This window comes from Pseudopodoces humilis, chromosome 16 (genome assembly GCF_049639895.1).
Source record: "Pseudopodoces humilis isolate 2021_Gansu_Grassland_sample_001 chromosome 16, ASM4963989v1, whole genome shotgun sequence".
NCBI classification, from domain to species: Eukaryota; Metazoa; Chordata; class Aves; order Passeriformes; family Paridae; genus Pseudopodoces; species Pseudopodoces humilis.
This window is the reverse complement of record NC_142215.1, coordinates 18,874,383-18,890,922: the sequence shown is the minus strand read 5'-3', so window position 1 is coordinate 18,890,922 and position 16,540 is coordinate 18,874,383. Positions and strand designations below refer to the sequence as shown.

General features: G+C 54.9%; 1 protein-coding gene across 1 annotated transcript in view; it reads right to left on the bottom strand.

Annotated features, from left to right (window-relative positions):
* Positions 1-4,985: 4,985 nt before the first annotated feature.
* The window catches only part of HCN4 (hyperpolarization activated cyclic nucleotide gated potassium channel 4), an 87,290-nt gene continuing 75,735 nt past the window's right edge, over positions 4,986-16,540 (bottom strand). The window contains exons 7-8 of the mRNA XM_005521363.2: positions 16,201-16,365; positions 4,986-6,865 (exon numbers count right to left, since the gene is read on the bottom strand). Of these exons, the coding sequence (XP_005521420.2) occupies positions 5,298-6,865; positions 16,201-16,365 (1,733 nt within the window). The 3' untranslated portion in view covers positions 4,986-5,297. The remainder of the gene's footprint in view (positions 6,866-16,200; positions 16,366-16,540) is intronic.

Below are 16,540 nucleotides of genomic sequence, written 5' to 3'. Positions count from 1 at the left end.
GGGGGCTGCGGGGATGCTGGAAGGGGAAGCAAATGGCAGAACCAAGCCAGGGCTTTGTTCCCTTAATTTTCCCTAATGGCACCACCTTCGGCTCCATTAAAACCATTAAAGCCAGAGCGCGGCTTAGGCAAAGGGCGCTGGAATTGGTCAGGCAGAATGTCTGGGGCCTCTGCAAATGACGTGACAAAACCAATGTACATAAACCCGGGCTAAAATTCAGCCTCTCTCCATCGAGAGGAGAGAGCAAGCGGGGAGGGGATGGGCTTGGAGCATCCCTGCCCATCCAGGGAGCAGGGCACAGGGACAGGTGGGGACAGGGCTGGGGACACTGGGCACCGAGGCCCTGGGGAGCACAGGAGAAGGTGCTGAGCTCTGACCTGGCCGCCTCGGGCTGTCCCAGCTTCTCCCCTGGGTTCCCCCCTGCCGGAAAAAGCCCCAGCCAAGGCTGCACCTCTGCCAGGAGATGATAGCGTCGCTCACAACGTGCCTGAGCAGCTTCGTTTAATTTCTGCAGGTTTCTGAGCACAGATTTGGGCTGAGAAACCGGGACAGGGGGGCCAGAGGCACACACGAAACCTGGGACCACAGTGGGAGTGGAGCATTTCTCCGCGTGGGGCAAGGGACAAACGTGGCCAAGGAACCGCAGAGATGGTGAAAAGCTGCTGCAGAATCGCCTCCAATCCCTGAGGGCAAACCCGGCCTGCAGCTTGCCCTGCCCTGCTTGTCCTCCCCACCGCGAGGGGAATGACCGAGCTGAGCAGACGGAGGGATCCCAGCTCGGGCTCGGGTCACGGTAGCCAGGCTGGAGGGATTCGGAAGGGAAGGAGGCTCTGGAGCGCCTCCAGAGAAGAGGGAGCGCTCCTCGGCACATCCCCGTTCCTGGGCTCCATCGCCGTGCTCCAGCCACCCCGGAGCCTGGCACAGGGCTCGGCTCCCGGGATCCTGCCGTGGGCTGCCCTCCCCTCTCCTGGCACTCCCGTGGTCCTGATGTCCCAGCTGAGCCCTCTGGGCCCTGGAGATGTGGATGCAGTGCTGGGCAGGGAACTATTCCCGAGGGAAGGGTCCTGCCTCACCAGGTGCCAGCTCTGTCTCCAGCTGCTGTTCCTTACTTTAGGTAAAATACACACTCTGATGTGTTGGTCACTTTAAAGGGGTCATTCCCAGCTTTCTCACGGCTCCCCCAGCCGGGAGGAAAAAGATGCGACTCCCTTTTCCTTCTGGGTGTTCCCAGGAGTACCTTGCAGGGTGCCTGAGCTGGGAGATCCCTGGAACTGCAGAGGAGATGAAATAGGACTCAGCCAGGGCATGCACAAGCCCAGCCCCAGTGGAGGCTTCCTGGGGGATGGTGGCAGTGACTGGGGAGCAGCGCTGAGGCTCCTGCCAGGCTGCTGCTCCATCACAGAGCTCAGGGAGGCTGCAGAGAGGAGGAAAAACCTCCTCCCGAGAGCTGAGCCCCAGCCTGCTTCTCTCTGCGGGCATCGTTTTCCTTCCTGCCCGGGGCTGGCTCTGCAGGGACCAGTCCCAGTGCACTGCTGGCATTTGCTGGGTTCTCTTGGCTCCAACACTCCAAACTCTCCCACAGGGTGCAAGAACTGTGAGTGTGGGAGCTGCTGCCTCTTCCAAAGCTCTTCTCCAGGGCTGGGCAGCACGGCTGGGCCAGGCTCCCAAGGCTGAAATTCCCATGAATTCCAGCCCTGCCCAAACCGGGACTGGGCAAAGAGCTGCCAGAGCTGCTGCTCCTGCCTTTCCCCCACACTGGGGGAGGGATCCTGAGGCTCTGTGGGGCAGCAGGGGTGATGAGGGGGCAGACCCACCCTGCTGACCTGGCTCTGGTGTCTGGGGATGTTCCTCCCCACAGCCAGATCACCCCAGGGCACTGTGAAGTCCTTGCAAGGAGGCATCGCTGTGTGCTGAACCAGCCAGGCCTTCCAAGTGTGCTTTGAGAGCTCCAAACTTGGATTTTGTTCCAGTCCAACCTTGCAAGTTTACAAATCTTCTGTGAAATCTTAATTCTAAAAGCAATGTTGGCTTGGGCAGGGCTAACAATCCGTTCCCTCTCTAATAGGAACAGCACAGAAATAGCCTGGCTTAAAAAGCTGTTCCAAAAGGCAAACCCAACATTGCAGTGCCTGAATCCCCTTGTGGAAGCTCCAGGACAAGGTGACCCACCTGGAGTCACTTCCCAGGTGGGTTTGAACTCAGAGAGGGCCTTGCAGGAGTGGATGGAAGCTCAGAGCTGAGGCCAGCCTTACCTTCCTAAAACGCTTCAGTTCCTAGCCTTGGATCCTCCTCCAGCTCCCTCCTCCCCGTGTGACTGCTGGCTCGGTCCCTGTCCTGCTGCCAGGGGCTGTCCTGGGCAAGGCTCCTTCTCCAGGGGTCCCACAGGCAGCCGCAGCTTCCAGGTCTGCATCCAAGTGAAGGATTTTCCTGCGCACGTCTGCAAACAACTGCCTGGTTTCTCCCTTGGCATGGTGAAAATTCAGGTGTTGGTGGAAGTTTTAAACTTTTCCTGACAGTGGCTGAGAACATGTGAGGTGGTGAACACCCTGCCAAAGCTCCAAAGGCAGCAGGAAAATAGAGACAGGGCAAGGCAAAGGGCTGAAATGGGATTTTCCTTCTTTAAAGCTCGTCTCACATTGCCTGGAGCTCACCACGTGAAGCAATCAGCAAGGCAGAGGGGTGGGTTTTCCACATTTTTATTTACTAAGGTTTTTATTGTGTGTTTTATATTGCAAACCCCACCCCTAGAACTCTTCCCCTCCCTTCCCCCCAAAAGAAACCAAAAAATAATAATAATAATAATAGTAATAATAATAATAATAATAGTAATAAATATAGTTCCACCTACTGAGACAAGCCTAGTGTTGACTGGGGTCCAGTCAGAATAACTCAATGTTGGCTACTGCAGTGCTGAGAGCTGGAAACCCAAAGAAGATCCCCGAGGGAAGCAAAGCCAAGGAGGATGTCCCGCAGTGAGGAGGGGTTGGGTGGCCCCAGGGTGGCCAGGATTTGGGGCCAGTGCAGCAGCCATGGGACAGGAACCCAGGAGGGCTGGAGGCCTTTCCCCCCAGCCCCACAAGGAGCCCCCCCAAGCTCTCCAGGTGCTCGGCCAGGGGCCCTCTGGCACACAGGATTTGCTCAAAACCCCCAAAAAACAGAAAAGGATATTGGGAGTCTTCCTTGTACCTCTGAAAACATGAGAGGGTCTGTGAGTCTGCTCCAATTCCTGTTTCAAGATGAACCTGTACATATTTGGAAAAGCAGGATCTAGAGGTTATAATTGTCACCTGCCAATCAGCCCTGCAGGAGGGTCAGAACTGACACGTAATTTAAAACTAGGATATACATATATATATATAAATATGTGTGTGTGTGTGTGTGTGTGCTGACACATGTGCATAAATAGACTACAGATGTGTGTGACTACCCTACAGATAGAAAAGCAGGTGTGTGGATATAGATACATCTATAAAATCTATACAAACACACACACACACACACGCTCACCCTCCCACGCTCACACAGACACAGCTGTATGGAGCCAGTAAAAAAAGCATTTCCAGAGTTCCCCTGACCCTTTAAGGAAGACCAAAGCTGATCACATCTGAATTCAGAGCCACCAAAGCAGGGTGAAGCAGGAGTGCCCAGGAATGCAACATTCAGAGTGCAGGCACGTGGCAGAGAGTTCTGCAGACAGCTCGGTATAAAAACCAGCCAGGCTTTGGGGACAGGGCACAGGGAGCTCCAGGGGCTCAGGACTGGCGTGGTGAAGATTTTTGGCACTGCTGTGTGGAGTCCTGCGTCCCCTTGAGGGCTGGGGCCCGGAGAGCCGGGGACAGAGGGAGGCTGGATGTGTCTTTAACCAGTGTTAGAAAAGTTGAGCACCTGACTCGGACGGTGAGGTGGCCACAGACACCCCTTGGCCTAAGAAAACCCCAAACAGAGAGAGAGAGGAAGGATGGAGTGACACAGACGGAGACGGCTGCCCTAGAGGTAAAGGCTGTGGCTTCCCAGCGCTGCTGGCCCCTTCTGTCCCTGGCCCAGTCAGGGAGCCCAAAGCCCAGCTCCAGGTGCCCCAGGCGTGCCTGGTGACACTGCAGGCTGTCAGGGGAAGCCCAGCAGCTGCAGGCTCTTATTGCTGGTGAAATCAAACAAAGGATTTCGGTTCCCCCAGCAGGGGACAAGCACAGACCGTGGCTGGCCAAATTTCTGGGCTGATCTGGTTTTAATGGTAAAAACAGAGTTGTAAATCTTGGAACTGTCCTGGTGCCTCATGCTGTCCTGGGCTAAGGAGTTGGAGGGCTGGGGACTGCACCCCACTGCTCAGTCCTTTCTAGTTCTCCTCACATCAGTCACCCACGGACACCGAGACACTGGAGCGACAGAGGGGACGTTACAGCACTGCCTCCTCCTTCATCCCTCCTGTGCTCTGCACACACCACGGAGAGGCTGAGGCTCGGGGCCTCCTGCCTGGTGTGCTGGCAGAGCCAGGGCTTCTCCCACTGCCCAAGCACAGAGGGCTCATCCCTGGCCTCCCTGTGCCTTACAAGGGATTGCTCCCTGCTCCCACTGGAGCATCAGTGCAGTAAGAAAGGGACAATCTGCAGCGAGGCCCATCCAGCTCCTGGTCACCTTCATCCTCCTCAGCTGGAGTCCAACCCAAACCTCAGCCCCTTGGGAAATCCCTCAAGGGGTCTTCAAGAGTGAACTTGTCCCTTCCCGGCTGCTCTGAGCTGCTGAGCACAGGAGGTGCCTGGCAGGGAGGGACCCCTGTGCCACCCATGTGCCCAGCCCCAGGGTCACAGCTGGGGCAGAGCTATGGCCAGCCAGGGCTGCTCTGCAAACACCAGCTCCAGGCCTGACCCCACGGGCCTATGTCAACCTCGGGTCTTTGTCTCAACAGGAAAACCTTTTTTGGTGGCTTCTATGGCTGCTCATTCACGTGTTCCAGCTCAGGCACACGCCCCGGCTGTGCGTTACCTCGTTGGATTAAATTTGCTCGTATCCTTTTTTTTTTTTCCTGTGTATTAAAATATTCTATAAAATCAAGTGACCAAAAATCTATAGCTCTAAGAATACCTGGTTATCTTCTTTTTTTTTTTTTTTTTTTTTTCTTGTTTTTCACTTTGTTTCTAAGCACGGTTAAACCTAAACAAAAAGAAATGGAAGAAAATAAAAAGAAAAAAGCAGGAGCGGCGCTGGGGGTGGGGTGGGGGGGAAAGAAAGGAAAAAATCTCTCAGTGAACTCGTCAGGAACCAAAGGGCAGAGCTGGCACGAGCAGCTCCTGCAGGAGTCCTCACAAATTGGAGGGCAGTTTGGACCTGACGGGCTCCAGATCCCCCGTGAGCACTAGGGACTCTTTCCGGCCGCCCGCAGCCAGGGTGGCCCCGAAGAGCAGCGGGTGAGGCAGAGAACCTGAGGACATCTGGCGCGGCAGCGTCACCCGCCCGGGGATGGAGCTGCAAGGCTTCCCCAGGAGTCCGCTCCCGCCGCCAGGGAAAGGGGAGAAGCTGGAAACAGATTCTCTAGAGGAATGAGGAGAGCTGTGGTGGCCCAGCGTCTGAGCCAGCTCTTGGGGCAGAGAGGGTTGGGACGCAGAAATCAGCTTGATGTCCTGGTTGAGGCGTCCCGGCGGCGCCGTGCCGCGCCCGGGCAGCGGCTGGGCCGGAGGGCTGGCGGGCTGCGGCAGCAGCAGCGAGCCGTGCGAGCCCGAGGCGCCCGCCGGGCCGCTCTGGAAAGTTCTGCTGGCCACCGGGCTCTGGCTGGGAGGGCTAAGGCCAGAAGGGGTGTAACAGGGAGAGGCGACACCGGGCTGCTGCAGCGGGGACGCGGAGGCGAAGGGAGGCCGCTCTTGGTGGAGCTGGGCTATCGTTCCAGTCAGAGATCCTAAAGCACTTGGATGTGTTTGGCACAGGCCCGCGGACGGCCCGCCCGAGGCCTGCGCCAGCTGGCTTAGGCTGGAGGATGGAGAGTTGGAAGGAGGGTGTTGGAAGTGGTTCATTCCCCCCAGGGTCCCGCTGCCCGAGAGCTGCTGTGACTGTCCCCCCTGCAGTGGTCTCGTGGTGGGCTGGAACTGGTTCAGGAGACTGGGGGGGGAGTTTGATGAGAGCTGGGTGAGGGATGTCGATGGGGAGCTGGCTGTGGCTTGCTGGAAGTGCCCAAATCCACCGCTGGAGAGGGCTGGCTGTTGCTGCTGCTGCTGCTGCTGCTGCTGTTGCTGTTGCTGTTGCTGCTGCTGCTGCAGGGGCTGAGCTGCACCTAAGGGTGACCCCGAAGGCGCATTCTGCAGCTGGCTCAGCCCCACCGAGGAGGTGCTGCTCAGCCCCGGCTGGCCGGAGCCCCCCAGAGGGGATCCCACCTGGAACTGGCCCAGGCCGGCGGCGGCCGAGAAGCCGGCGAGCTGCTGGATGTGGAAGGACGAGGACGAGGGGGTCTCTGCGCCCGGCGTGTGCAGCTGGGACGGGGTGCTGGACGGGGAGCCCACGGCGGAGGGGCCGGCGGACGGGATGAGCGACTGGAATCTCTTCAGCTGCCTGGGGGTCTGGTTGGGCTGCTGGCCCAGGGAGCCCAGCACGGACACGGGTGGCCGGAAGATGGCCGTGGGCAGCCGCGGGTGGTGGGTCAGGGCGATGGCCACCGAGGTGGTGGCGGCGGCGGCCTGCAGAGGCGCCTGGATCAGCGGCGTCCAGATGACCGGCGTGGGAGTGGAGGCGGCGGCGGCGGCGGCCTGCACGTTGTGGGCACAGTGAGCCATCTCCCGGTCGTGCTGCACGATCTGCTGGATGATCTCGTTCTCCTGGTAGTTGAACACCCCCGAGTTGAGGTCGTGCTGCACTTTATGCAGTAGGATGGAGTTCTTCTTGCCTGTGGAGGAAGGAGGGAGGGAGGAGAGAAAGGGTCACTGTGGGGGGCAGAGCACGGGGGCTTCCAAGGAGCTTCCTGCCCCACTTCCCTTTTCCAACCTGAATGGTTCTGTGGTTCTATTCTATGACTTGGTGAGCTCAGCTGGGCCAAGTAAGACCCTCAGGCATTCCTGCAGCTCCTGTCCAAACCCGGCTGTGCCCTTGGAGCACCAGCTGGATTCCCAGCCTGCATCCAGGGCTTAGCTCTTTGCCCTTGCAATGGGCTGGAAAATGCGGTGGAATGATTTGTCCAGCCTGGGAATGCACCTGGCACCAGAGGGATGCACTCCTGGGCTGAGGGGACAGAGCCAGCCAGGGCAGGGCAGGGCCTGGCACCAGAGCAATTTTCTTTTGATCCCACCCAGCCAACTCTCAGATCTTTATGATCTGAGGCACATCTAGATGATATCCAGATGGCTGTTCGTTTTTTTAGTGCATGATGTAGCTTTTAAATGTGCAGCAGATAAAAGAGCAAGAGTTTAAGGACATGCCTCTTACTCCAGCCAAATGGAAAATCAAACATCTGGCAGGAGAGAGCTGGAATAACACTGGAGAGGAAAGGTGGCACCCCGGTCTCCTAAAAAGCCACTCTGAAACAGCAGAGTCTTGGATAGAACTCGCTGAGTTCCAAATCCACCAGCAGAACAAGGTGAAACAGTTCTTGCACACCAATAGAGAGGAAACTGTAAAATAGGAGGGAGATCCCCGTCACTCCCACCATGAGGCTGGGAAGGTAAAATGTGTTTAGTTCTTGCTGCAAGGCATGGAAAGCACAGAAAACACCCCCATGAAGAACATCGGTAAGGACAGCACATTCCGAACTGAGGTGATTTCACAGCAGCTCAGGAGGCAGCTCAGGGACAAAGGAAGCTGTTCCCAAGTGTTCCCTTCCCTCGCAGGAGGAACAGCAGACAGGGATTTGAGCTGAGCCCGTAAAAGAGGAAGGCACAATCTGACTGTAACTGCAAGAACGTGCTGAAGGTTTTTCCTGTCCCAAATGAAGCCTTTGTCACCCCACAAAGGACAGAGGGTGGCTCTGAGGGCTCTGGAAATGCTGCCCGAGTTCTGACCCTGGATGTGCAGCCAGGACATGGCTGCTGTGGGGAATGGGATGGGATGCTCAATGCTTTGCTGTTTTACCTACTGCAAATCACTCCCTGCAAAAAAGAAAAAAGGCAGAAAGGCTTTTTTTCCCACTCAGAGCAAGATCCTAGCCTGGAAGGATGTGATCCTGAAGGCAGGGTTTGCAGGCAGGAAAGGCAAGGAAGGCAGGGAAGCAGAGTTTGGAGCTGCTGAAGTCATTCCAGGGGCACGTGTAGGAATTCTCCAATGGCTGTTTGTTGTGTGCTGGACTGGAATAGCTCTGGATACCCCTAAAGGACAGATCCCAGTCCTTCCCACAGCCAGCCCCAGGGTCACCTTCCAACAGGGTCTGGCAGTGGCTGGCACAGGAGGTCACTGAACATCCTCACACAGAGTCATTCCTGCCCAGATGTGCTAAAACCACGGGAAATGAGCTCCCACGGAGCTCAGAGACACACAGAGCGAGCGGAGAGCAGAGGCTCCAGCTGGCAGGTGAGGGTCCGGAATTCCGCAGGGATTCAGCTGCAGCGTTCCCAGAGGGACTCGTTCTGCTGCCCTCCCTGCAGCTGAAGGGACAAATCCCAGCATGGGCCATGTGCAGCTCCTGCAGCACTGCAAGGTCAGGCTGTGCCTGGGGACACACGCTGGCCTCGAAGCAGCGGGCAGAGGCGAGGGGCCGGAGCAGGCAGCGAGGAACAGCTTCCTAAAGCTCCAGAGCAGCTGTGCTGGCCTCACCACACCTCATCCCACTCCTCCAGTGCCCTGGCTGTGCCTCTGGGGTGATCCCTGGGCTGATTCCCAGGAGAAACCAGCCCGGATGGCTCCCAGCCCCAGCTTCCCTGGCACAGACCGTGCCGAGGCTTTCCAAACGTGCCCAACATTTACTGGAAATGGTTTGATCAAAGCTCCTTGGGCTCGTGTTGAGCTGATGAAGTAATACCAGTAAAAAACCTTGAAATGATCCTTTTTGTTGTTTTTTAAACCAGAACACTCAGTTTTTCCTTTGAAATCGCATTAGGCTTCACTGTTTTCCTGAGCCCAGCTTGCCTCTATTAACTGTTTCATTAGGTCACATTCTTCTCTTCTGCTTTGCCAAGAAAATATCAAATTTCTCCTCCAGAACACTGCAGAAGATTACTGAAAATGTTCTTCCAGCCATGGAAGGGGAGAGGAATTTTTCAAAACCATTTTTCAAAATCGTAACTGGTTGGCAAACTGAAAAATGAATTGACTTCCCCATTTGAATGAACTGCCTCATTTACATGGTGTTTCCACACACCAACAGAAACCCTGTGGGTTGTTTCTGGAGAAAACTCTGCTTCCCACCAGCCCCAGATGGGAACAGGCCCCGAATCTTGCTGGGACAAACATTCCCTGGCAGGGCTGCCCCAGACAGACACCGGCATGAGGAGTGGGCCAAGATTGGTGCTGAGATTATTCCTCCTCCTCATGGCATTGAGGAACCAGCTCCCAAGCCCTTTTCCTGCTCTGGATTCCCAGTCCCAGCCCCTGGCCAGGAGGAGGGGGATGCAGCTGATGGGTTTGGCTCTGGGGCAGCCCCTGAGGTGAGGTTCTGCCCCAGCCACGCTCGGTGACCCACAGGGAGCCGCTCCTGAGCCTTGAAGGTGTTCAGAGCAAAGCTCCTGGTGCTTTGGAGTGGGGTATGTAAAATTATGGAAACGAAGCAAACAGATGTTGCTCCCCTAATTAAGAACTGCAAAGTCAGATTTTCCTCAACTCTAGATAGCACACAAAAGAACAGGGAAAAATGCTCATGTGATTTCATAAAAGGAGCCAGCACTCAACAATAATTCTTCTATCAAACAATCAAAATTAGCTTTCTGTTGTTAAAATTCTGCCCAGACACAGGGGAAATTAGCTGTGACTTTCTGCTCCTTTCTCCTTTTAGTTCTCTCTGAGCCCACTGGCTGCACTTTTAAGAATTCAGGTCATTAAACTGCTTTCCGAATTTTTATGCATTTGAAATAATCTCATTTTATTAGGCTGCCTTCTGCCCTGCTGTCAGCGTGGCTGCTCCCACCACACGGGCGCTTTTCTCAGGTCTCCACCGATTATTCCCGGCCCCCAGGGCTGGGTTTGGGTCCTGGCTGTACATCCCAGCCCTGCCCTGGGGCTGTGGCTCCCACGCCAGGGCTTCCCGAGCTGTCTCCTGCAGGAATTCAGCCCCCAGGGGAGGAGCTGCTCCAGCTCCTGCAGTGGTCTCAGGGTCCGTGTGCCCAGGGAAATGAGCTGGAACAGGGAGTTCAAAATGATTCTTAAGCTCCCGAGTATGGGCTTTTCCCTCTTGGGAAGATGCAGGTGGAGCCCGCTGAGCTGCGTTCCCTGCTGTGGGAAGGTTTCTGCTCGGAATTAAGGAGCTCTTGGCAAAGAGCTCAGCAAAGGCAGCTGGATCAGCTCGAAGAGCATCCTCAGAACACTTCCAAGCCTGCTCTGGAAACTCGGAGTGACATCCCCGAGAGGCTGGCTGTGAAAATCCATGGATGTGTGAGCTGTGACACCTGCCAGGGCAGCTCTCCGTGCATCCCGTCCTTCCCTTTCTCCCTTGCTGGATCCTCTTCACTCTGGGGCTACCTCTGAAATGCACAATTCCTCTCTTCCCTAGGGGAAGGTTTCCCTCCCTGTACAGCTCAGGCCTCTCTCTGACTGCTCCCCCTCTTCCATAACCTGAATTATCCCCCAAATGGGTGGGATCCCTGTGCACAGCCAGAGCACAGCCCCGCTGCTGCAGGTCCAACACACACGGAGTAACGTTAGCTGATCAGTCTCAGCACAGCTACACTCCAGATAAATGAAGCTCTTCCCTCCCACTCCTCACACAGAGCTTTGCAGAATGAAAATTTTTAAAAAAATAATTTCAAAAATGGAATATCTAGAGCTGGGGAAGCTGTGACTCTCCATGGAGGGGTGAGTGGCATTCCCAAGGCTGGGACACCCTCAGGGCTCCTGGCTCTCACTCATCACTGCAGATCGAAGGCAAGAGGTGCCTTCTCCTTGAGTGGGACCAGTGCCAAGGTCCCTGCAGGCCCCCAAAGCCCTGCTGGAGCTGACAGCTGTGACAGGACCTGCTCTGGGACACTCTGAACACGTTGGCACTGTCAGCTCTGAAGTGTGGGCTGGCTGCAGACAGCTCCTGGAATGCCTTCAAGGCAGGGAGAGGCCCCCAAGAGGAGAGGTGTCACTGGTGAACAGCTCCTTCTTCATATGATTAAAAAGAGGGTTGAAAATGATTTCTAAAGGTGCTGGAAGGGTAAAATGTTACCTGAGCAGGTGTTTTATCTCAATGCAGACAGCAAAGAGCTTTGGGGACAGCAAGGAGCAAGGTCAAGGTCAGAGATGGGGCTCCTGAGAGCTCCTCAGCACCCCACACTGCTCCTGCTGGGGGGGCTGGGGCTGTGTCCCCCTCTGGAGTGACAGGAGAAATGGCACTTTGTGCAGGTGAGCAGGGCTGCCAGGGCCCCTGCACTAAGCTGAACTGACATTCCCCCATGGCTGCTGAGTTACTGACCCCTTTCCTTAGGCTAAACACAAAATACCCCCAGTCCAGGCCAGCAGGAAAATTCAGATACTCAGTTCCTGCTCAAGTCCAAGCTGCCACCCTGGGCTAGGTGTGACTCACCTGAGCCATCTCAGGAGAGACAAACCACACAAAAACAAGAGCCTTTTTCTCTCTGCTGAGCAAACCCAGATCCCCACGCTGTGCTGCTGAAGGGAGAGGGTTTCCAGCCACAGAAATGCACAAGTGGCACTTGAACTTTGATTCCTCATGGACTGTGGGAAATGGAGAAATAGAAACTTCCACAGATGCTGAAGGGTTCAAGCTGCAGCCTTGGAAAGAGCTTGGGTTAATGTAATGATAAAGGTACACAGACACGAAGTAGAAAAAATGATAAACTTACATTCCTACAGTTGTAAGAATATGCTTTCAGTAAGTAAGAAATTAAAATAGTGAGAAGTTTAAACTCTAATAATGTGACTTATAGGATAGGTTAAGGATCTAGAAGCCATAATAGAAGTGTGTGTGGGTACATGAGCTGTCAGTTTATTGGCTAAGAGACAGAGGCAGTGTGGCAGAATTAGGCAAAGGTGAGAGGTTATTAAGTAGAAACAAGTTTTGTGTCAATTGTCTCTTGGACCAAAATGTTATATATTGGTGTGTGAGGAAGAAACCCGTGAGCTATGGCTGACTTGTTGCTCCTCTCCAAATCTCACACCTTCAGACTGATCTTATTATCTTATCTGGCTACTTGAGCAATAAATCAATTACAAGAGCAAGCTGGTCCCATCCCTCCTGTTCCATCTTGACAACGGACAGCTCCATTTGTGGTTATTCAGGTGATGAGAGTGGACACCACACAAGGAGCAGCTGTGTTTCCTCTCAGGATTTGGGTGAGAAACCCCACCTGTGCCAAGGGCTGGGAATTTGAAGGGAAGCTTTGTCCCAAATCCCACACCCTTTGCATGCCTGGGCCACAGGCACTTGTTTCCTTGCAGCACTGGGTCAGCAGCCTCAAATAAGAACTGCTTCTGTATCTCTGTATTTACCTCCTGATGGCCAGACCATGCTGCTCCTCTCACCTGTGCAGGTCTGTGGGGGTTACTCTGTCCACTGAACAAACCTGGGCCTTCATTTGGTTAAAGTGTAAAGCTCAGCATGCCTGGCTGGAGTTATTTGTGTTCAGTGTCATCCTTTCCCAAGGGAGCAGCCCCGGAACATCCACGCTCCCCTTTGTGAGTGTCAGTGTCCCTGTAGAAGGGATGAGGAACTGAGGCTGGGAGCAAAGGCAGCACAAGGACAAGCAGGGGATCCGTGGCAGAGCTCGGCACCGCTCCCAGCCGCTCTCCTCACTGCCTCACCTGGCCCAGCACAGCCCAAGGGATCACTCAGGACTGGACAAGCAGGGCTGCAAACCCAGCAGCTTCTCAGCTGCACAAGTGTGGTCACGAGAAGTTTGGGAACAGCTATTTTTGTGGCTTGTTTATAGACAAAGCTTTTAAAATGTCTACTGCTGTAGTATGTTGAACAGACACTCTCATACTGCAATAATATCATAAATTATATTTAGAGGCTGGAATTGTGTTGTTTTGGCTTTTCTTTGTTTTTTTTAGCATCTGCAGTGCCTGGAGGAAACTCAAGGCATCTTTAATCCTCTGCTTAACTGGGATCCCTGTATCAAAACATGTGCAAGTGGCATTCAAAGGAAACCCATTTCAAACCATGTGGCAAAAAATTCCTGAAGAAAATGCAAACAAGAAAAAAGAAAAGAAGAAACAAGAAAAAACACCTCTGGCTCCTAGGAGGCTTTCAGCTCTCAGCAGTGACCTTGCTGTGGGTGGGGAGGACCTGGTGGCAGGCATTTCTGGGATGTATCAGAGCACATGGAGCAGTGGAACAGCACCATCCCCGCTGCTCCTGGGCCCTGGTCTGACAGCATTCACCACCTGTGCTGGGCTGACTTTCAATGAGCATTTAAGTGGTGGTGTTTTACAAGTGAAAATACTTGTGGAAATCTAATTTTAAGCTCCAGTGGTCACTGAAAGAAGCCAGTTTCAAAGGCAGGCAGGAAGAGAATGGTGTGACTTATGTAACGGGGCACGGCAAATGGGCGCTTCCAGACAGAGAATTACTCACTGCACAAAGCACAGCACCACTGCAACTCACAAACACCACACACAGCTTCACAGCCTGGGCAGGAACAAGCAAGAGGGCTGATTTCATCAGGGTGAAAATGAACATTAATCTGTGATCAGCCCAGTTTCTTTGAGTGGCAACCTTCCAACGAGCCTGCGGAGTGTCACGTGTGTGATATTCCGCAGGTTGAGGAGTTCTCAGAGCCAGGCAGGGCCACAGATCTTTGTAGCATCCCAGCCTCTCTCAAGTGATGGAGATGAACCCCTTCCTGCCCAATCCAGGCAGGACACCAGCACCAATTCCCAGGAAGAGCAGAGGTTCAAGGATAGCCCTCAGCTCTTTGCCTGACCGCTCTGTGCACAGCCCACGTTTCTGCAGGAAGCCACGGGAGCACAGCCTGGGGGGCTCTGGCTCCTCTCCTCCCCTGTGCCAAACTGCTCAGCCCTGCCGTGGGAGTGTCCCATCAGGCCTCCATCAACCAGTCCTGCTCCTGTTGTTGCTTGGGCTGAGCCCCTGCCTGCTTGTTCTGTTACCCACAACTCTTAGACCACGCTTTCCAAGTGCCCCAGTGGCCAGAAATCCCATAAACATCTCTCTCCATGGGGCTGGATGGGCTGAGAGTCTCCTCCCTGCTCCCTCGATGCACAGGGGGAATATTGGATGGATCTTACCCTGGTGCCAGAACAGTGGCAGGGCCCTCTGAACCATCTCCTGTCCTCGCTGTGGCAGCGAGGGGCACAAGGACAGAAGTGAGTGGCACCTGGGCAGAAGGGAGCCAGTGAATGCACCAGTGACTTGGAAAGAGGCTTCCATTTGCTTCCTCCTTGTGCACAGATCCAGAACTGGATGGGACAGGAGCAAAAAATGGTCCAGCTTCTGTTCATCCCTGCTTTTCAAGAACTGCTGCTGCTAAACTTCAGTCCTCCAGAACTGATTTCTTGCACTTCCAGAGAGTCTCAGCAGAACGCAGGAACCTTGAATTCCTTCAGAAGTCACAGGCTGGTACACAACTACTGCACTGCTCTTTCTGTGTTGTGCACATTCCAGAGGAAGGGAAGAAATGCCTCATTTACAAACAGGGAATTCCATGGGATCTGCCAGCTCCAGCAGGGGCTCTGTGGGGCAGTTCCAGCCGAGGAGAGCTGGGCACCACAAAGGGCTGTGGAGGAGCCATTTCCTGACAGTTGAGGTGCAGGGTTAAGGGAACAGGCAGCTCTCGAGGGGCACTGCCAGGGCAAGCAGGGCACAGCAGATGGGAGGGGGGGCTGTGGCAGAGCCCTGCAGCAAAGGGCCTGTTGTTCCACTTGCTCTGTGTCACCTTGTGACCTTATGCTGACATTTGCAGCTGTCTGTGGAAGGCGAGTTCTCCCTGGGGAAGAAGCACGTGAGGTTCTCTGTGCTGGCTCAGAATTTTCCATGGATTTCAGTTCCGTGTGCAGGGGCACGGAGCACAGGACAGGAAGCACAGGATGCTCTGCCCACCTGATCCCACAGTCCCAGAGAGCACCAGGCTGGAAAGCTGAGCAGCACTGAGCACCCAGACCTGCAGAACTTTAGATAAAGCCAAGCTGGTCCATCCCTGCACTGATTTTACATTTTCTCAGTGGTTTCTACAGCCTCATTGAAATAACCTAAGTGTTGGGCCTACTGCCACTTCCACCAGGGCCTCACTAGCCTGGGCTTTGCTAAACTGTGCCTCAGCCCAGAGCCTTTTTCTCAGGGGTTGCACTCCTGATTTGCAGCAGGTAATGAGATGACAGAATCAAATGTTCCTGGCAGAAGCCCCAGAGGCACTGCACCTCTTGCTGGGATGCCAGCTTAGTCCCTACCCCCCTCACCTCATCACCCTCCTGGCCCTCTGCATTGTGCTCAGAGCTCCACTGAGCTTCCCATGCGGAAAGCAGTGGGAATGCAAGCACTGTGAAGGGATGGATAAGGAGCTAAAGGAGTTAGACTGGGACCCCAAAACGCTCCTCAGCTCTGCAGCCTTCTTGGCATGACCTTGTACAAGTCACTTCATCCCTCTCTGTTCAACACCTCTGGCTGTGACCAAGGAATGTTATGCTGGTCTTTAGCTGGGGAGGAGACTCCTGGACAAGGATCTCTGCAGCACAGGTTGTGTCTCCCACAGGACTGGATGGGTCGACATGAGCTGTAACAATCACAGGATCCCAGAACAGTTTGGGTCGGAATGGAGCTCAAAGCTGACCTAGTCCAGGCCCCCTGCCATGGGCAAGGACACCATCCAATATCCCAGGGTGCTCCAAGCCCCAGTGTCCAGCCTGGCCTTGGGCACTGCCAGGCATGCAGGGGCAGCCAGAGCTCTTCTGGGCACCCTGTGCCAGGGCCTCACCTCCTTCACAGGGAAGGATTTCTCCCTAACATCCAACCTCAACTTACCTCCAGTAGGTTTAGATTGGGGTCCTTGAGGGAGCTGAAGTTGGAAAGGAGGGCCAGGCTGGGATCTCCTTCACTTCCCAACTCTAGCACAGAACTGAGCACCAAGCCTGGGGCAAGAGCTGCCAAGGCAGCGCCTAAGGAAGGAAACTCCCCCCTGTACTCACCAATCCTGTCCAGCCTGTCCAGAGCCACGGTCTCAAAGGCTCTCCTCATCATGGGGTACTCCTCCAGAACCTCATTGAAGTTGTCCACAGACAGGGAGTAGAGGCGGCAGTAGGTGTCGGCGCGCACGCTGGCCGTGCGCCGGCCGCGCGTCAGCAGGCAGATCTCTGCAAGCAGAGAGAGGCTGAGACAGGCCATGGACACCAGCAGCAGCAGCACCCCTGCAGCCCTTCCTGCACTGCCCTCCCACAGAAAAGCCAGCCAGAGTCAACGTTCCAACATTTCGAAGCACCGGGGGCTCGCTTGGGGCAGCTGCCACGCACAGCTGCCCTCGGGGCTCGG